Raw genomic sequence first — 19,181 nt, 5'->3', positions numbered from 1 at the left:
GCGCGAGCGGCGCCCCCGCCCCGGCGCCGCCGCCGCCGCCCAGGCCGCTCGCGACGCCGCCGCGCAGCCGCCCGGCCTGCAGGGCCTCGAGCGCCGCGGCTGCGTTGGTCGCCGCCGTCGCGCCGCCCTCCTCATCCTCGTCGTTAGCGAAACGCTCCGCAACATTCCGCAGGGCCAGGGCCGCCCTCGCGCACGCGACGGCCGCGTTTGGCGAGCGGAAGTGCATGCAGCAGATCGCGTCAATGCATTCTTCGACCGCGCACGGCATGCAGCCGCGCTCCAGCGGCCAGCCCGGGTCGCCGCCGCCGATCGCGTGCAGCAGCTGCAGCGCCGCGCCCGCCATTGCGCCAGGGGGGCCCGGGTCGCCCGCGCCGTCGATGGCCGACGCCGCCAGCCAGGCAAGCGCGCCAGGCGTGGCGGCCAGGTCGTACTGCGCGACGGGCGAGCGCAGCGCCATGACCCGCGCCCGATCCAGCCCCTCAAAACTACCTGCCGCGAGGCCGCCCCACACAAGGGCCCGCAACTCTGCATCAGGCGGCAGCTCCTCCGCGGCCACTTCCTTTGCTGCCTCGGCTGCGGAGGTTGTAATCACGAGCCCCGTGGCAGGCGAAGAGAAGGGATCCGTGAGCGCGTAGGCGATGGCGCCGAGGGCGCCGGCGACCTGGGCGCGAATATATTCGGGGGGAACGGGCGCCAGGTCGCCCGCGGCGCCGCCGCCCGGCGCCGCGAACGCGGCGGGTCCGGCGCGCGCGGCCTTCACCAGCGCACGCAGCGCGCCGTGCCGCGGCGACGCGAGCTCGACCGTCCAACGGCCCGAGCCGTCGATAGCGATGCAGAACGCCACCAGCGCCGCCGCATTGTGCAGCAGGTGCGCGCGGTCGCCGTCGCGCGCGCGCCCCTTGGCGCTGCACGCGGCGCGCAGCGCGGCGGCGACGGCCGCCGCGGAGCCCGGCGCGGACATGACCACTGGCGCCGGCGCAGCTGAGGAGGTGATTTCATGGCGCGCGGCGGCGTGCAGCAGGCCTGCGGCGAGGGCGGGACTTGTGGAGGGCCGGCCGGCCTTTCGGAGGACGGGCGCCCCCGCCAGCACCGCCAGCAGCGGCGCCTCCAGCGCCCCCGCCGGCCCCGCGGCCGCCAGCGTCGCGCCAGGGTCCGCAGCGGCCGCGCCTTGCAGCAGCTTCAGGCAGCAGCAAACGGTGTCCTCGCCCCCGCCGTCCCAGCTGCCGCACCCGTTGCCGCCGCCGCCGCCGCCACCGCCGGGCCGGACGCGGTCTGTCAGCGCCGCCAGGATTTGGCTCAGCGCGGGCGCGTGCGACGCCAGGTCCCGAAACAGCTGGTCATGCGCCTTGCTGGCAATCTGGACCGCGGAGAAGAGCGCAGCACCCTCATCACAGTTGTGCTGCCGCGCCCCCACGCGCGCGGCGGCCGCGAGCCGCGCGGCAACTGCGGACCAGAGCAGGGGCTCCGCGCGCTCGCGTGCGACCGCCCGCGCGACGGCGTTGGCGAGCGAAACGGCACGGGCGCGGTCTGGGGCCGTCAGGTGCACGGCCATCACAGCAAAGGGCTGGTTGTGGAAGGAGCCGTCTAGCAGCACGGCGCGCAGCAGGCCGGACAGCGCCCCGGGTACCTTGGGGTCCGTCGTGTGGGGCGGGTGGGGTTTGCCAGGTGAGGGGCTGGGCCTCTGAGGAGAGGAGGTCGCGGTATGTTCGACCGACAGCTGGCTATTGCTGACGCAGGCTGCAATCAGACGCAGATCGCGGCGCCACACACCTGAAGCACCAAGGCGAAGAGATCGGGATCTGGCGGCTTGCGACCCATCAGCGCGCCGCCCAGCAGAGGCACGTGCTGGGCGAGCGTTGCGTGCGACCCGTGGGGGTGGCAGCAGGGGCAGATGGCCGTGACCGCGTCACTGCAGGTCTCCCACGGCGGCGCGGCGGCAGCGGCGCGCCCCGCTGCGGCGACGGCCTCGGCGAGCGCGCGGACGGTGGCGGGGGTTGCGGCTGCGGGCGCGAGGCGGGGCTGCGCCGAGAGCCATGAAAGCGCGTTGGCCGGGCCGGCATAGCGCGCCATATTGAGCGGCGCAGCGGCCACCGCCTGCGCGAGCTCCGACACCACCTCTGGGGAGACGTGTGCGCCCCGCGAGGCGGCTAGGCGGTCGAGTTCCGCGGGCAGGGCGCTCACGCGCCCTGCCGGCGCGCGGGGCGGCTTGCCGCCCAGAGGCGGCGCGACGGAGCGCTGCGTCTAGGCTCATAGCTGTGCCGCAGCTCCAGATCCTAGATACGGCTGATCTAGTTGTTTGTATAAGTGCGCTGGTGCGCCGGACGTGATATTGCGAAAACTCAAGATCTCGCCTCGGAACGCTTGCTCGCTTTCTGGTAGAGCCCTACCCGAGCTGCGAGATGAATGATGAAGTAAGATCTGCACCTTCAACAAATGGTGCAACACCGTGTGCAGCAGCATGAGATGTGTGCGGCAGCAACGAACAGAACCTCGGCAACTCAGGGCCTTTGGCAACCACCTCGGAACCACGCAGCCGGCCGACCTGCACCCCTCAGGAGTACCAGAAGCACCTTGCCAACTGCCTGCGACAACTGCCATCATCCCAACCACCACCACCACCACCACCACCACCACCACCTTGCTCGAACAGCATGCAAACACCCACGTCCATGCCCTATTGCACATGGAAAAACACCCCGCCGTCAACGCAGCGCCCCGCCACCCCTGCCGCCTCCCCCGGCCGACCAGAGCGAAACATCACTGCAGCAGGCCAGCCGAACCGTCACCGCGCACGGCGCGCCACTCTGCTGCAGGCACCTTGTTGGAAAAACTGCTGCCCAGCAAAACGCCCCCTTGCTGGGGTCCCGCCGCCCTTCATCAGACCCTTCACTGCACTTCGGAGATTCCACATCATAATTGGATGTATCAGAGGCGAAGTAGCGAGGTGAAAACGTGCGGGCATCCACATCTACTCAACACAAGCAGTCACGCCTATCCTCAGGCATGACGGCATCAGCACACAGTTTGTTCATCGACAGCCAACTGCATTCGAAGGGGCATGATCGCGTGATGAAATCAAGATCCGTGCCTAGCTGTTTTGCGAGCCCTTCAGACACGCCCCTCCCCCATTCCTGTGATACCCAAACAACCAGCAGATGTATGATCCACTGGTGTTGAAGTTCAAAGAAACCCGCTGAGCAGCTGCTGTGAAGGTATGGACTTTCCTGAAAATGGTTATTCTTCAGCATGTGTGGACGCATACATAGCGTGTGCCACAAGTAACTTTGTGTGACGCATTTTACAGTGTGTGATTGCCCGAATTGCTCCTGGTTCGCCCAGGATAACACTTGCGCCTGCCGCCCTTGAGGGGTGGCACATTAGTGATGCTGCGCCTAGCACAGGCGTTGCCACTGTTTGGCCTTAAACTCTGCTTCTGACCTGTGCAAAGGCTTGCGTGCTTGTTGATTGCATGAGCCTGAATGCATACAAAAACAGCATCTTTGGCTGCTTTTGCGTGCTGTTCCCCTACTTGACAGCTGCCTTTTGCAGCTGCCGGGCAACTGACATCACCCGTCACCTGAGCGCGGCGCGCTGCGCGCGCGCCCTGTTGGTATTTAAGACCCCCCGCCCAAGGGCAGAGGGCGGTCATTTCATTCCTGACGGCCACAGTGCGGTTGCCGACATGCTTCCGCAACTGTTGTAACACTGTCACATGCCTTTGCCCTAGATTACATGTATAGGACACGTCTGCCCCCGCCAGGCCAGCCCCGGCACTTGATACCGGTAAAGTACGTAACCCAAAAGCCACCCTCGTCACCGTCCTAGGCAGCTACAGACCCCCAAACGCCTCAGGGAACGGGCTCAACACAATCACATTGTGGGGTGTCACGCGCCAGCAGGCGCGGTACACCAAAACTAGCGACACATGCCCTGCTCGCTAATGGCCAATCGAGGAATCCTGGATGTTGGGACTGGGCTGGGCGGCACTACGGTACTGTTTGGCTCTTCAATTCATTTATGTCCTGAGCACCAGCTCTGTAGGGTCCCACGATGCAGTATTGCACCCGTCTTGCTCCCCAATAATTGTCCACCTCCCAGGTCTCTGATGCCACGGTGCAAACGTCAGTAATGGTACATTGGCTCATGAACGAGTCACAGGTGTGCGCATAAGCCCTGCTAGCTGGTCAGGCAGTTGATCGTGTTCACTGGCGCCAACTCTCTCCCGCCCTCGCCGCTTGATAGATCTGTCTATATGATTTGTTCTGTCACAAGAGATTCTGGAGCCGTAATTCGTGGCTATATCAAGCACCGTGCCACAGATCTGGGGCTTTGCCCTTTCCACAGCTAACCCAATTGGCTCCAATACCCATGAACTTGCCCATTTGGCTCCAATACCCATGAACAGGGCCAACCCTCGCCAGAAGCAGGCCCCGTTGCATCCCACTTGCCGGTTTGAATTGGAACGCTGCTGAACCAGCTGACTTTGCCTCCTTTTATATCCGTGGTCACAACCTTATTGGCACCGTCAATCTGAAGTCACGTTTCCCAAATTTCCCAACAGCGACAGTTGCACAGCTAGCTTGTCTACAGGCAGCAGCGGAGCGCAGCGGCGTGCTAGTGAACTCGTGTTGACTCAGTCAGCATCGCCCTAACCAACCCGAAACCAGCAGTCTTGAATGGCAATGACAAATCTCAGTCCTTCTGAGTCACAGTCTAGCAACGAGCAGGTGGGGGAGATGGCAAATGACTCGCACATTGCTTGTCCTGCTCCATGCCACCTACGGCTGCCTCCCACAACTCCCGCACCAGCGTGAGCGGTCAAGACTGCGCTGCAAGGCGCTCGAGGTATTCCTGCGGCAGCGCTCCCGGCATCGCCGGCACCAGCGCCGGCATCTCCGTAAAGTGCAGCTCCATGCAGCGGTGCATGTCACTCTCCACCTCGGAGGCGTAGGGGCAGGGCGCCAGCAGCAGCTCCCGCAGGAACCCTGCCAGTGCGCCTGCCTGGGGGTGTAGGGTGCAGGGTGGGGGCGGCCCCGCGGGTCCTGGATCCGACAACATTGGGCACATCCCGCAACCTTGTGCCAGCACAAATGCATACACCGGATAGGCCAAGTAGCGGAGTAGCTGTTGATGTGTCGCTCAGGGGCACAGCCCAGCACGAACGCCGTGGTGTCTGAATCGTACGCAGGCCCCGTGAAGCCGCTCACCTGCAGCGCGCGCTCCAGCGGTGGCATGTTCGATAGCGCCCCAAAGTTGACCGCAAAGGGGTTGCTGGGTGGCGTGCTGACATTCATGTTGACCAGCTCCTCCAGGATGTGCCACACGCGGTGCCCTACATGAGCGGCGTGTGTGCAGGAGGCTCGGTGGTGTGCAAATCGTGGCATCAAGGGCAGCCTCTCAAGCCGATAATCAAGGCATGGCTGCTGTGCAAGTCTGGCTGGCGCAATTTTCTGGTGTGATCTGCTGCCAATCACCAGCTGGGGCATGCGACTCACCCTGGTTCTTCCAGTCCTTAGTAGAGGGCAGGTCCAGCGGCGCATCAATGTCGTCCAAGGACTTGCCGCGCGCGCGCGACCGCAGCTGGCCGGCAGATGGGCGAGGGTCAACGGGGCAGACTTTAAAATGCAGAGCAAGCCTAGCTGGGTAAAGCCAATGCTTCCCGCCAGCCAATGCTTCCCGCCAGCCTTCATGAGTTGCATAGTCGCCTGCCAGCAACGCACCACGGTGTGCTGAGGGTCGCACCCCAGTTTTGACGTGGGCCACCCACCCATACGTAGGGCCAGTTGTACTTGGCATAGGCACCGATCAAGAACACAGTCACCTGCACACTCGGAGATGTATGTGCAGAACATGGCAATGAAAGAGGGTCGCAAATTGCTGGGTGGAAAGGCACCCCTGCTGAGCCTGGCCCAGCCGACACAAAGCTAGGTCACCTGCCGGTGACTGCCCTTCCCCAGGTGTCATCTTTGCTTAGCACCCCCCTTGCCCCACGCACCTCCGGGTTGCTGACATCCTGCTCATGCGACGCCGGGCTTGCTGGCGGCAGCGGGTTGTTGGCGGCACCGCTGCGAGGGGGACGGTGGTGGCAGTGCTGCAGCTTGCGTTGCACATTGGCTGAATGCACACCGTCACGGCACCCAGTCAGCTGGGATCTGGGGCTGCAGGTGGCAGCGCATCAGCTAGACAAACAACTCTGCCTTGCACCTTGCAACCGCGGCCCTTTCAACTGGGAAAGCCAAATCATCACCTCACCCAATGCTGCCGACACGGGTGATTGGGGGCTGCTGGCTGGCGGGGATAACGCCGTGGTATATCGTCACCACCAGCTCCTCGCGGCCCTTGAGATACAAGGAAAAGTGGGAGAAGCACTGCGCGCACACGAGCGCAAAGGGCGGACAGGCCATTGCTGAGGAGTGGTGGCACAGCTGCAAGCACAGGCAGAGTTGTGGTACGACACAGCTGCGTCGCGCCTGCAATGGTGCGCTCGGCAAACGGTGAGTCCTGCTGCTACGCACCTTCAGGTTGCCCACGCGCAGGCAATCCCTATAGAACTGGTCCAACGGCCCCTTGTTGCTCATGGCTGCCCCTGCTGCTGCTGCCGCCGCTGTTGCTGCGGCTGCTGCTGCTGCTTCCGCTGCTGCCGCGGCTGCTGTTACTACTGCAGCTGCTGCTGCTGCCGTTGCTTGCCACCGCTGCAACACGCGATGGATTCGCTGGAGTGAGTGCTAAAGCTATTACCGGCGCCGCCGCCGCCGCTGCCGCCGCCCCCGCCGCCGCTGCTGCTGTTGCGGCGGCTGCTGCTGCTTTGCGGTCAGGGCCCGCAATCTGGATGCGGGCTCGCGCTCCAGTCGCTGCTGCTGCAGCGCTGTCCCTGGGCCGGCGCAGCTTCCCAGCTACTCCTGTGGTCGCCTCCGATCCTCAGGCAATTGAAATATTGATCTGATACAGCACCACCCAAGGCTTCGGCAAAGTACACTGGCAACCAGCGCTGATTGCAGTGGCTGCAGCGTGCTGCAACACGTGCACTGGTCAACAGAAGCGAAAAGCACCAACTGCGCAAGCTTTCAGCTTGTAGCGTGGGTATGAATGAAATCAAAGCAACACCCACGATCACTGAAGACAAGGCGACCGGAGCAAGGCCCATAGCCTGTTCGTTGCGTCAGCAGCTTCCCCGCCTTGACTTCGCCCGTGCTTTACCGTACCGTGCGGTTGCTGAACAACTCAACAGTTACGCTTCACGCCATCTGCCACGCCGCATCTCGTCCTCTTGGCCACTCCCGCCACCCTGCACGACCACCACCTCGATACCCCATGTCGCTCGCCACCATGCGCACTGGCCGCATCGCCACCTCCAAGGCGCAGAGTATAGGGTCGTCCGCTTTCAGCAGCCGTGCATCGCGCAGGAGGGGCCTTTGCGTGCGCGCGACAACGGGTGCGTTTCTTGACGCCGCGCTTCGCGTGGCTCAGGGCCCATTAAAAGCATCGCTACAAGTCCTTGCTTATGCTGACTTGTGGCTCACTCCGCTTCACGGTGTGATCTAGTTTGCCACGGGCTGAGCCACACACACTCACGCCCCTTGCACGGCCTGCTTTTCCTGCCTGCAGACGCGGCGGAGCCTGACGCGGCGGTCATTGACAAGAACCTGGAGCTCATGCGCCACTTCTCGGAGCAGTATGCACAAAGGTGCGCGGTTTGGCGCGCATTGCCGCCGCTGCTGTCACGCTTCCATCGTGCCGCTGCCTAGCGTCTGTGCTGTGACGGCTTACAAATCATTGAGTCGGCAAGGAGAAAGGCCAGAGGCAGCCTTGGGATGACGCGGCGCGCTGGAGCGGCGACCCTGCTGCGCGACCCTGCTGCGCAGGTTGTGCTGGGGTGCTGCACACTGGTCAGTCGGGCTGCGTACCTTGCCAGCTCTCTGCTGACACCTTACCCCAGGATTCTGAATAACTTGTCCGCCTGCATGTGACTGGGCAGGACGGGAACGTACTTTTGCGTGGACAAGTCGGTGACGGCTGTTGTTATCCAGGGGCTGGCAGAGCACAAGGCGTCCCTGGGCGCGCCGCTGTGCCCCTGCCGCCACTATGATGACAAGGCGGCTGAGGCTGCCAACGGCTTCTGGAACTGCCCATGCGTGCCTATGCGCGAGCGCAAGGTAGGCTCTGGGGCTGGCGTCGTCGTGCTGCAGCGCTCCGCTGGATGGTGTTCCAGGACGCATTATTTATTGAGTCGCAGTGGGCAGTCGTGGCGGTTTTAAGCCCGGCACCTGCAGCAGCGGTTGTCCTGTCTACGGGCATGCATGCTGTGATGTCGTCAGGGCGCTCTTACGCCATTCACGTGACTGAATGTCCTCGCCGCGGTTCTCCCACTCGCGCCGCCTCTGCCCCTAGGAGTGCCACTGCATGCTCTTCCTGACGGAGGACAACGATTTTGCCGGGCGTGAGCAGGAGATCACCCACGAAGAGGTCATTGATGGTGAGAATTATTCTCACACTGGGGGCACCAGCTGCATGTGCGCCGGCTTACTGACTGATCCGCACGGCACTAATTCGCTGTCGTTGGCACAGTGGTAGAAACGGCGTGCATGCACACAACATCAAATCTTGGTGCTGTTCCGCCCTTCCATTCCCGTCACACCTGAAGGTATCAAGCACATGATGTGAACGCAGCCACGTTTCGTTACGTTGAGGCAGCTTTGAATGCTGCCAGGGCTCCCAGTGGCGTACTGGACCGCTGCCATTTGGGTGTTTGAGTGAAGTGCCAGCGGTGTGTACAGTCTGCCTCAGGCCGCCTGACTACGGGTTCGTGCAAGGCATTTGTTCGCACACCCAGTGGGGCAGCTCGTCGAAATTTTCAGAGGCCCATGTGGGTGGCCAGAGCGCCCTGGCTGTCTGAAGTTTCAACAGCTTTGCGTGTGCATGGCATCCTGCAGCATGCTTGACAGTGGTGAGCATGAGGTCGCCGGTAGCCAAGTTCGATAGCAGTTTGATTTCGCAGCTGTGGGTAAGAAGCTGATTGCAATGGTGCAATGGCGCACACTGCTGTCGCTTCCACAACATTTTTTCCGCTGCGCCACATGTTGCTTTCGTGTTCGCCGGCTGGGGCGTGCCAGCTCTTTGTATTTTTCCCTCCCCCATCCCGTTTTTCAAACAAGGTAACACATCATTGTGCCGCACAGTATTTCCTTTTAAGGACGGGGCAGACGCGCAAAAAATGCGTAGTTTTCCAGTTTTGGGTGTCAGTCGAGTGTGTTGGCTGGCATCCCAGACCCTTGTAGCGCAGCAGCAACAGCATACACTTTGTTCGTGACGTTGATGCGGTCATCAATCTTCAGCCAGTTGAGTGCGAAGGGTGCTCCAGGTTGGGACAGCATAAACGACACTTGCAGGTCGGGGACAGCTGTGTCGGGTGATGGCGGTTGCACCACATCGGCTCACTTGGGGCGCTGAGCCCGGAACAGTACGACATCATAAATGATGCTGACCTCCTCTGAGACTCTTCCTGTCGCCATTCAAACCCCCCACGGCATGCCTGCGGGACGCGGGGATGTATCGGTGTCACCGCTGGTCCTGAAGTTGTGCTGCGTGCGGTACCCAATTGCTGATGCATCGCGCTCCTCATTACATGCGAATGCGCATGTCGAGCAGTGACGATCAGGCGCTCTGATCTGATCGCTTCCATTTGTGTGGGGCCGCGCCTCGAGCGTGTACAGCGTGGATTTTGATGTGCTGAGCTTAGCGTCAGTCCCACCGGAGGAAGGGGCTGTCCCGCCGGTGGGCAGCAGAGCGCGCCACAGGCGCCCCTGAACGCTATGGCGCATCAGACAGGGGCGTGGGGCGATCAAGGTGGTGGGATGCATCCTGAACTTGAAGAGGACAGCGAGGAGGGGCAGGAGGACGATCTAGACCTCGATGAGCAGCACCCTTTCCCCAGTGACGAGTATATGGCCCTGGCAGACAGCCTCACGCAGCTTCACGTGGCCAACTTTGCTCCAGCAAGGCTCGCCGAGGCCGTTGCAGCTGCAGGTGAGCGTTTGCATCGCACGAACGTCAACTGTGTCGTGCTGGCGGTGCTGTGTCCCGCATGTCATGGCTGCATTGCTTTGGTGAACCCCTTCTGCTCACCATCTGCCTTGGATGTTTCACCCACCTTCCGGTGCTGATATCATGTACGCAATGCAAACTCAGAGCACATCTTCAAGGGCCGCAGGGGCAGGTGCGGCGAAGAGGGGCGCGGCGCCTGATCAGGGTTGGAGGGCCGCACTTGCACTGCGCGTAGCAGCTGTGCGGGCTGCTGCCGTGCTGTCTGCACCCTAGGAGCCAGCCGCCCACCTGACATGGGCCAAGCATGTACCTGCGTCTCTGCCCGCGCGTGCTCCTGCCCAACCTGCGCTAGGCTGCGCCAAGGCGACCTCGAGGCCGTGCGCAAGCTTCTGCGCGACGGCATCGCCTTTGGGTTCGACAAGGTGCTGCGCGACCAGCACTTGTTCAGTACATCCAACTCGAGCGAGGAGGAGGAGCTCTTCCATGCGCTGCTGGCGCTGGTCGAGCTCGCTGCGATGCTGCTCGATATGCGGGCAGCTGGCTGCGTTTCCTCGCAGGCGCCCCAGCAGCTGCAGCAGCAGCAGCCCCTTAAGGCGCAGCACTCACCGGCGGCCTCGCAGCTGGCTGAGCTGGATGGCGAGCTGCTGCAGCTGGTGGGCCTCCTGGTGTCGCTGTTCAGCCGCGAAACGCCGTTGCACGACTACCATCAGACCTCGGACCTGCCCCTGGACGGCGACCCAGGTCAATGGCAGTGCAAGTGGGCGGAGCCCATCATTGCGGCAGAGATGGGGCCGCGTGGAGGCTGGGCTCGGGGTGGCGGCGGCGGGGGTGGTGGTGCGCGCGGCGGGATGAGCGACGGCGACGAGGACGAGGACGGGCTGTTTGAGGAGAGCGACCGGGAGCACGAGTGGCTTGTGCACCTGATCAACCATTTTGGATACCAGGGCGGCTTCGACGCCATCTACGTCGTGCGTGGGTCTGGGCGTGCATGCAGCAGTCGTGCGTGCATCGAGCAGCTGTGAGCGGCAGTGCCTGCAGGGTCTGCAGGGTAGATTGCATGCAGCAGCTTGTCATGGCTGCGGGTGGCAGCGCCCTGTGGCGTCAAGTACTCCGTGAGTCCTGTTGTGCCGCAGCACACCACCTGCTTTGCTGCCAGACAAACTTCTGCTGTCGGACCTACCACCTCCCTTGTCACAGTTGGTGACCTCCTTTCACGAGTGCAACCTAAACATCCACATGGTGGCAAGCCTCATGCTTGTGCTGGCCAAGGTGGGGGAGCTCATGCCCAGCCTGGTGCTCAAGCACTTCAGAGAGGTGGGTGCGCTGGGGAGCCAAGCATTGCTGGGGGCGGCGTGGCTGATGCTGGGCAACGCACAATGAGCAAGTGGGATCCCTGCGGTCCCTCACAACGCCTGTATCTTTTTGCCGCGCCGACCTGCGTCAGCCCCAGCAAGCCGCCAAAGGCAGCATCACCCCTGAATCCCTCTGTGCGCGGCACCAGGCGTCGGCCACCTTCATGGAGCGCCTGGCGCCGATGGCCGCCGTTGACGACGATTTCCTATCAGATCAGGGCCAGGACCGCACCTACCAGACGCTGCGCCACCTGCTGTACGCCGCCGGCGAGCTGATGTCTGCGCAAGGCCACGAGCTGGCGGCCGACGAGGCGGCGGCACCAGTGCAGCAGGCGTTTGTGCTGCGCATGATGGAGTCGACAGCCTTCGTCAAGCAGCTCAGCGGCGTGAGGGAGCTGCGGTGGGCGCTGCGGCGCGTGACGATGCTGCCGGACGGCGCGCCGAGGGATGCGCGCGTTCAGGTGCGGGGAAGCCGGGAGGTTGGGGGTTGAATCCCTGCAGGTCAGCGGCGGCCTGGCCCCATTGCCAGGGCCGGGGGGGGGCTCTCTAGCCGACATGCTTGACGGGAAAGCAACATGTCATCCCCAGTCAGTAATACTGCCTTGTCAATTTCGGGCTTGCCTCCCACTTATGTTGGCCCCATTTGCCGGCGCAGGCATTTGTTGAGTGGATGGAAGAGAACCGCCTGGTCGAGCGCATGCTGCGCGCCAACCTGCACCAGCGGCAGTACATGCAGCAGGTGAACGCGCCTCGTAGACCCCGTGCTCTGTGGGCGGCTCGCTTGCAGTGGCCACAATGCAGCAGCAGGCTGCCTGCTTATTTCTCAGCAGGCTCAGCCGTGCCCCAAGTTGAGTGGTGACGCCCCGCAGCAAAGCGCGTGCCTTGCCGTGCGTGCCTCTCACTGAGGATGGGCCCCCTGCGACTCACCGTTGACGCCATCGCTGCCCCCAGGTCAACATGATACTCTGCGACCTGACCACCGTCGGCGCTCTGACCAACGCGCACCTGGACCAGCTTTGGGGCGTCACAGAGCAGGAGGGCACCTACGAGGGCGTCAAGGCGCACGTGTATGAGGGACTGGCGGAGCTGGTGGCGGGCTTCAGCTCAGAGCAGGTGAGGGCCGCTGGACGGGAGAAGGCATCGGCCGTGCCGCGAGCCAACAAATGATTGCTCAGGCCCGACTGCGCAGACCGAGCCGCGCAGGTTGCGGCGGCGTGCCCGCGTGCCTGCTGGTGGTGTGCCGCCATGGCGCCTCACCCATGGTTTCTGCCCGGCCCCTGCGCTGCTCAGGTGGACTTCCTGTTCAGCAAGATGGCGGCGCGCCGCGAGCGCAGCGCCCTGGACACCTCGAAGCTGCTGGAGCTGCTGCACCGCCTGGCAAAGTCTGACGAGCAGGTGCGGGTTTGGCCGTGAGCGCCGCTGGCCTGGCTGGGGCTGTTGTCGACCCCATGTCTCCGCCCTACCGCCCCGCTGCAGCGTGCGCGTCCAGCACCCCTACTGCCGCAGGTCCTGCGGGCGTTCCTCCTCCTGCATGAGACTTTATGTAACGTGGCCGTCCCCTCTCAACGAGTATCCACCTCCTGAACACCACCCTCACGCCCCAATTCAACGGACCAGTGCAACCTCGCCAGCCGCATCATGGGCCTCACGTGGGACATCGCCCTCGCAACGGGCGCCCCGCGCACCGTCGTCGAGGCGGGCGCCAAGCAGCTGGCAGAGGTGGCGGCGGAGTACGCCGAGCGCAGCGGCAACACAGCCCACCTGGAGGGCCTGGTGAAGCGCTGCATCATTGAGCTGCGCGCTAGGCACAACCATGTCCCCGCGGTCAAGATACTGGTGCACACCGTGGAGTGCTGGGTGGCCGCCTGGAACCGGCAGCGGCGGGTGGGTGTGGTGCAGGCGAGGCAGGGTGGGCATGGAGGCAACTGGACTGTTCAGCCGGCATGCCGAGGGCTGCATGGGTCAAGCCGCATGGAGGCCCGTGGCAGCCGCTTGCGCCCCTGAGCCGGTGCCACAAGTGCCGTCTGCCCATCTTCGCTCCGCTCCGCTCAGCTCCGCTCTGCTCTGCCCGCGCCCCGCCCTCCCCTCCCCTGGGCCCTGCCCCGGCGGCTCCTCTTTGGCTTCCTCGGCCCTGGGCGACCTCCTCCCCAGCCTGTCTCACCACCACCCATTCCCACCCAACCTGCTAAACCTCGGCAGAGGGACAACCTGGTGGACAAGCTGGAGGCGCAGTTGCACCTCATAGACTTGCTCGTCAACAATGTGGCAGTCATAGCGCAGGAGGCGCGTGCCTTCCTCGCCCAGCAGCAGCAGACGCAGACGCAGACACAGGCGCAGCAGCAGGCTGCCGCCGCCACCGCCTCGCCCGTGGCGCCTGTGGCCTCGCCAGCTCCGCTGCCGCCGGGCGAGGGCGTGTGGAGCCACCTCGATTTGGTGCAGTCGTACCTGGCGGCGCTGCAGCGGCTGTACGAGCGCAGCCAGTCCTACGTCCTCGCACAGGACGCCGACACCCTGTGGACCGAGCTGGTGCAGGGCGCCGCCACGCGGCCGGTGTTTGCGCGCGCGGTCGCGTTCTTCAGGGCGGCGGTGGCAAAGGACGCGAAGGACTCCTGGCTGGAGCAGAGCGAGATCGCGGCGCTGCTGCGGCGCGTGCCGGCGCTGCCGCCGCATCTCGTGACCAAGGAGGTCTTTTGGCTCACCTGGACCATGTTCACGATGGTGGGCCGTGGCCTGGCAGCGCGCCCAACCAGGGAGGGCCGCTTGGGCTCTCGGCCCTGGCTTTCGCGCCGCTTGCTCTGCAGTGTGGTTCTGTGGAAGAACCCGCTTTGCAGCAGGTGCAGGCCCGCTGCACGGGGCGTCCACTTCTTACCCTATTCCTGCTGCCTGCCCCGCCCGCATGGCCCCAGGTGCACAAGGACCGCATGTACTGCGAAGCCACCACCAACAGCAATGGCGGGCGCCTCATGTGGCTGCTGAGGACGTCGGACAACACCCCGGCGTCGGACATTGAGGGTGCGTGCCCAGCCGCGACTTGCAGGGCTGCCCGCCTTGACTGGCACGGGCGCGGCAGACTCTCACTGCGCTCACCGGTGCCAGGCCTGCGGTCATTCGCAGGCTGGGACCCTTGGCTCGGCCACATAGCGCCTCAATCTCGTGCCACAGTTCATCTGCGTTGCGCCGGCGCGACCCCACGCTCATTTGCCCCTCCGCCTCAAAGACCTGCCGCACTTCTGGGGGATGTACGAGACTTGCACCAGCGACGCCGTGGCCAACCTGTGCCGCAAGAAGCTGCTCGAGCTCTACCACTGCACAGACAACCTCATCTTCGACCATGAGCATTTCAGGGCCGCTTTCATAGGGTGAGGCGCGCACACGCACACGTCCCCCCACGTGTATGTCCCTCGCCTGGGAGCTGGCATGCCTTGACGGACAGCACATGGCGCCCCTGCACCGGATTCGGGACCCCCACCTCCTGAAACTTGGGCACTTGTCTTTGCTCAATCCTCATTTTCACGCTTGTGCAGGGAGGTCACGCTCCGGCTGGAAAGTGCAGTAGCTGACCTGGACAAGCACGACCTGCAGCAGCGAATCCCGCAGCAGCAGCAACAGCAGCAGCAGCAGCAGCCGCAGCCGCCTGCCCCAGCGGCGCATGCAGCTGCGCAGCGCGTGACAAGGATCCTGGAAGTGATAGGGCACGCCTTCTACGCCTGCGCGGTGAGATGAGCTGCTTAGCCATGCCACGTGATACCCTCCGCTAGCGAGTGCGCCCAGCTGCAGGGCCGCGTGCGCAGCCGCAGGGCTTCTGGCGGCTTGCTAGCCGACTGGCCGCCGGCAGACAATGCATTCCCCATGCTTGGAAGCGGTGCCGCTGATGGTGCTGCTGAACGCTCCTGATCTTCGCTCCTGATTTCTGTGGGTTATGCAACTGCCTTGCCCCTCAGGAGGCGTCCATGCCGTGTGTCCCCGCGCATAAGCTGTCGTGGCAGGGCAGCCCTGTCATGGTAGATATTCACGGGCAGCAGCAGCCGCGGATGCGCCTGGCCAGCCACACCAATGAGTATGTGGGCTGCCTGCGCGCCAAGGTCGCGCACGCGATGCTTGGTGGCGTGTCGCCCGCACGAGTGCGGCTCTTTCAAGCGGGTGAGTGGGCACAGGCAACTGGGAAGGTGCTTCATCAATCGCAGCCACCATGCAGCCAGTTGTGCATTGATGATTCCCTTCCTGAGGGCTCCCTTGAGTTACATGCCAGCACCCTGGCATCTCGCATCCCATGTATGTCCCTGTCGCTTCTGATGGCTCCAGAGCCGCATCCCTATCTTGAAGGCACGCGCCTCTATTGCAACTGCAGCTCCCTCCTGACATTCTGTCTCGGCCATGCGCTTGCTTGGAAAGCTCGCTTCTCAGACCTGAGAAGCCCATCTATGAATGCTGCCCTGCCTTCGCGCTGCTTACCTTCCCTCCCCTCTCCTGCACCCCTGCCCTCATGTTGCTGTCCCTTGCGCTCGCTCCTGCATCCTCGCGTCTCTCTACTGGCCAGCCAATGCCTTTCAACCCCCCTCCACACCTCCCCCCCTCTGGCGCACTCCCGTACGCGCCCCCCCAAAAGGCAAGGAGTTTGACAACGACTCGGTGACGGTGGGCGACCTGGACATCCGCGGCACGCGTCAGGTGGTGACTGTCCAGCTGTCCATGACGGACAACAATTGCACGGTGCCGCTGGAGGAGATGCGGCCCACGTGGGAGCAGCGCAGCCCCGAATGGCTGCTGTCACGGCAGGTGAGCATGGTGGGGTCGGTGGGCGGCGCCATTGGCCGGCTGAACCGGCCCTCTCTCACTTCAGGGCTTTGCGCAACACTTGCTTTGCCTGGTGGTGCTGCAACCTGCATTGCTGCAGGTACAGGGGGCAGACACCGCGTCTTCTCCTGCTGTGTCTGCACGGTGCGCTGACCACTGCCTCTCGCCATGCCTCACCCGCCTTACACTAGCCACGCATCTTCGAGCTGCTGTTGCATGTCAGTGACAGCCCATACGCCGCCCAGCTGGCTCCTCTGGCCCTTTCTTTGCTCCAGAAGATGCCTACCAGCCCTGCCCTGGCAGCGCAGGTGCGAGCAGGGCTCGAGCAGCAGCAGCAGCAGCAGCAGCAGCAGCAGCAGCAGCAGCAGCAGCAGGAGCAGCAGCAGCAGCAGCAGCACCAGCGGCAGCAGCAGCAGCGGCAATGCCAGCCGCTCGTGGAGCAGCACCAGCAACTTACGGGTCCACTCGAACGGGCGCTGGCCGGGGAGCCCAGCACCAGCAACGCTGGGAGCAGCCACAGCAGCAGCATCAACGATGGCGGGGGCGACAGCAGGGGCAGCAATGGCAGTGTGTCACACGCCTACCAGGTGCTGTACAGGATGCAGGCCCTGGCCGCCCTGCTCTTCCCCTCGGCCCTTGAACCGCCATGCGAGCCCGACGCCGAGGGCGCCGGCTCGGCGGGGCGCCGCGCGCTGCAGGAGCGGTTCCTCGCGAGCGACGGCCTCCGGGTGGTGTGCGGGCTGGTGGACAGGCTGGTGGCGGCGCGGACTGGCGACGCGGCGCTGCTGCGGGAGCTGGGGCAGCTGGTGGTGGTGCTCATCCACAACCTGATGGACGCCGCCACGCCGAGGCCCTTGGCCGCCGGCCCGGCCCTGTCGCCCGTGGGCGCAGCCGGCCCAGCCGAGGCCGCAGCGGCCGCCATCGCGGCGGAAGCCGTGGCCGCGGCGGCAGCGGCGGCAGAGGCGGAGATGGGGGACAGCGCCATGGCCGACGTCGAAGAAGCCAGCGACGCCGCTGCGGGGGGCGAGGCGGCGTTGGCGGTGGCCGCCGCTGCCGCTGCGGCGGGCGCGGGGCTGGGCAGCAGCAGCAATGCAACGCCGGTGCGGCTCGCGGAGCTTGGGGCGTTAAAGGACGCAGACCGGGCTTCGCGGCCGGGGAGCGCCGAGTCTGACGAGACTGAGGCGGCTGCGGCGGTGGCAGGGGTTGGCACACATCCGGCCAAGGCAGGCACCGGCCCCGCGGCCGCCGACGACAAGCAGCACGCGCCTGACCAGCGGCAGCAGCCGCTTACACTGCCGCCGCGTCTGCGCGCGCCGCCGCAGCCGGTGCAGCGGCCGGCGCGCGCCGCCGCGCCGCCGTCGCTGAGCCTGGATGCAGCGACGCTGCGGCTCATGTCGCGGACGCTGCTGCAGCTGGCTGTGCAGGGCGCGCGCCTCTGGGGCGCGCCGCCAGCACTGGCCGCGCCCGACCCCGACTCCGATACCGGCTCGGACGTCGCGCTCGTGCGCGAGGCGCTGTCGCTGCTGCAGCGCGCGCTCGACCTGCGGCCCGAGCTGCTCGCGCCCCTGCTGGCGCCCGGCGGCGGCGGCGGCGCCATCGTGACGGACCTGCTGCTCAGCCCGCACTACCAGGTTGTGCGTGCGGTGGCCGAGGACTCCCTCGCCCGCGTCTGCTGCGCCGCGCCCGAGCCGCTGGACTGGCTGCTGGCGCAGCTCTCCGCCGCGCGCCCGCTGGCCGCGGCGCGGCCGGGCGCCAGCGGGCAGTTCTACCGGCTGTTCGCGCGGGCTGTGCGTGCGCTGCAGGGCGTGGAGGGTGTGCCGCAGGGGGCGTATCTGCGGGCGGAGGGGCTCCTGGCCGACGAGGTGGCGGCGCTGCAGGCGTTACCACCGGCGGGAGGCGATGACGAGAATGTTGCGCTCGAGGTAGGGGCCTTGCATTGGGGATGGGTGCGGTGCCGCACGATTGTGGAGTTTTGATTCGAGCGCGTCAGACGCGCGCTCACATGTGTGTGTATGTGTGTGTGTGTGTGCACGCGGATGCGCGCTGAATCTCAATGACTGTCCCGTCCTGCAATCCACCTGCACAGGCAGGCTGCGCCAACGCGCAGTGCCCCGCAGCCGCCGTCCCCCTTGCCCCACCTGCTCACCCTCCCTTCTGCACCCCTCCTCCACCCACCCGCGCAGGGCCGCCTGCAGCTGCTGCTGGCCCTCGTCACGACCCTCGACCGCCGCTGCGTGGGCGCGGGCCGCGAGGCGGGCCTGATCCAGCTCCTCATATCAGAGTACCTCTTCCCGCAGGCCCGCCTCGCGCAGGACGAGCGCGCCGGCCGCCTCGTTCTCGCCCAGTGCGGCGCCCGCCTGCGCCCGCGCTGCGCGGCGCCCGGCGCGCGCCGCGCCGCGCTGGAGCTGGCGGCGGAGCTGATGCGCGAGGGGACGGGGCCGCTGGAGGAGGGCGTGCGGTGCCTCGAGGCGCTGCTCGGCGCGGCGTCGCCCACCGAGTTCCACCTCGCGCCGCCCAAGCACGTGCGGCGGCCGGGGGACTACTGCGGCCTGCGCAACGCGGGCGCGACCTGCTACATGAACGCCGTGTTCCAGCAGCTGTACATGCAGCCCCGCATCCGCGCGCTCATCCTCGGCGCGCCAGAGGTCCCGGAGCCAGAGCGCCCAGACTCGGTGTTCGCGCAGCTGCAGGCGGTCTTTGCGTCGATGGCGCTGGGGCTGGCGTCCTTCATGACGCCGGACGGGTTCTGGCGGGCGTTCAAGGACTACGACGGGCAGCCCATCGACACGCGGGAACACCAGGACGCCTACGAGTTCTTCACCAGGCTGCAGGTGCGGGGGCGCCGCGCCTAGGGGCGCAGCTGGGCGCCTACCGCCTGCCTGGGGTCTTGGGGGTTTGGGGTCGAGTGAGGCCCCAGGGCAGCTGCGGCGTGGCGCAGACCACCAGCCACAAGGCAGCTGCTGCGGGGGGGGGGGGGGTCCTTGGAGGGGCGGC

At 65.2% G+C, this 19,181-nt stretch overlaps 4 protein-coding genes across 4 annotated transcripts in view; 2 read left to right on the top strand and 2 right to left on the bottom strand.

The window, feature by feature from the left end:
* The window catches only part of MNEG_0559 (hypothetical protein), a gene marked incomplete at both ends in the record, with an annotated part of 2,945 nt that extends 875 nt beyond the window's left edge, over positions 1 to 2,070 (bottom strand). Inside the window, 2 exons of the mRNA XM_014050956.1 lie at positions 56 to 1,627; positions 1,771 to 2,070. Coding sequence (XP_013906410.1) covers positions 56 to 1,627; positions 1,771 to 2,070 — 1,872 coding nt within the window. The remainder of the gene's footprint in view (positions 1 to 55; positions 1,628 to 1,770) is intronic.
* Positions 2,071 to 4,818: 2,748 nt separating this feature from the next.
* Positions 4,819 to 6,578, bottom strand: MNEG_0558 (hypothetical protein; the record flags this gene model as incomplete). The annotated part of the gene is made up of 7 exons (XM_014050955.1): positions 4,819 to 5,001; positions 5,208 to 5,332; positions 5,496 to 5,580; positions 5,768 to 5,821; positions 5,996 to 6,065; positions 6,253 to 6,368; positions 6,516 to 6,578. The coding sequence occupies 7 exons, from the start codon at positions 6,576 to 6,578 to the stop codon at positions 4,819 to 4,821; spliced, it is 696 nt and encodes a 231-aa protein (XP_013906409.1).
* Positions 6,579 to 7,311: 733 nt separating this feature from the next.
* Positions 7,312 to 8,661, top strand: MNEG_0557 (Ferredoxin thioredoxin reductase, beta subunit; the record flags this gene model as incomplete). Its single annotated transcript, XM_014050954.1, has 5 exons — positions 7,312 to 7,432; positions 7,606 to 7,684; positions 7,976 to 8,153; positions 8,389 to 8,473; positions 8,642 to 8,661. The coding sequence occupies 5 exons, from the start codon at positions 7,312 to 7,314 to the stop codon at positions 8,659 to 8,661; spliced, it is 483 nt and encodes a 160-aa protein (XP_013906408.1).
* A 1,190-nt stretch (positions 8,662 to 9,851) lies between these two features.
* MNEG_0556 (ubiquitin specific peptidase 24) overlaps positions 9,852 to 19,181 on the top strand; it is a gene marked incomplete at both ends in the record, with an annotated part of 13,758 nt that continues 4,428 nt past the window's right edge. Inside the window, 17 exons of the mRNA XM_014050953.1 lie at positions 9,852 to 10,023; positions 10,186 to 10,213; positions 10,394 to 11,009; positions 11,239 to 11,355; positions 11,543 to 11,854; positions 12,049 to 12,132; positions 12,345 to 12,506; positions 12,684 to 12,788; positions 13,011 to 13,277; positions 13,593 to 14,111; positions 14,300 to 14,405; positions 14,611 to 14,752; positions 14,918 to 15,107; positions 15,335 to 15,533; positions 16,000 to 16,169; positions 16,463 to 18,109; positions 18,371 to 19,018. Of these exons, the coding sequence (XP_013906407.1) occupies positions 9,852 to 10,023; positions 10,186 to 10,213; positions 10,394 to 11,009; positions 11,239 to 11,355; positions 11,543 to 11,854; positions 12,049 to 12,132; positions 12,345 to 12,506; positions 12,684 to 12,788; positions 13,011 to 13,277; positions 13,593 to 14,111; positions 14,300 to 14,405; positions 14,611 to 14,752; positions 14,918 to 15,107; positions 15,335 to 15,533; positions 16,000 to 16,169; positions 16,463 to 18,109; positions 18,371 to 19,018 (5,484 nt within the window). The remainder of the gene's footprint in view (positions 10,024 to 10,185; positions 10,214 to 10,393; positions 11,010 to 11,238; positions 11,356 to 11,542; positions 11,855 to 12,048; positions 12,133 to 12,344; positions 12,507 to 12,683; positions 12,789 to 13,010; positions 13,278 to 13,592; positions 14,112 to 14,299; positions 14,406 to 14,610; positions 14,753 to 14,917; positions 15,108 to 15,334; positions 15,534 to 15,999; positions 16,170 to 16,462; positions 18,110 to 18,370; positions 19,019 to 19,181) is intronic.

Source organism: Monoraphidium neglectum, assembly GCF_000611645.1.
Source record: "Monoraphidium neglectum strain SAG 48.87 unplaced genomic scaffold scaffold00047, whole genome shotgun sequence".
NCBI classification, from domain to species: domain Eukaryota; kingdom Viridiplantae; phylum Chlorophyta; class Chlorophyceae; order Sphaeropleales; family Selenastraceae; genus Monoraphidium; species Monoraphidium neglectum.
Note: the sequence above shows the minus strand (reverse complement) of the source record. Positions and strands in the feature narration are given on the sequence as shown.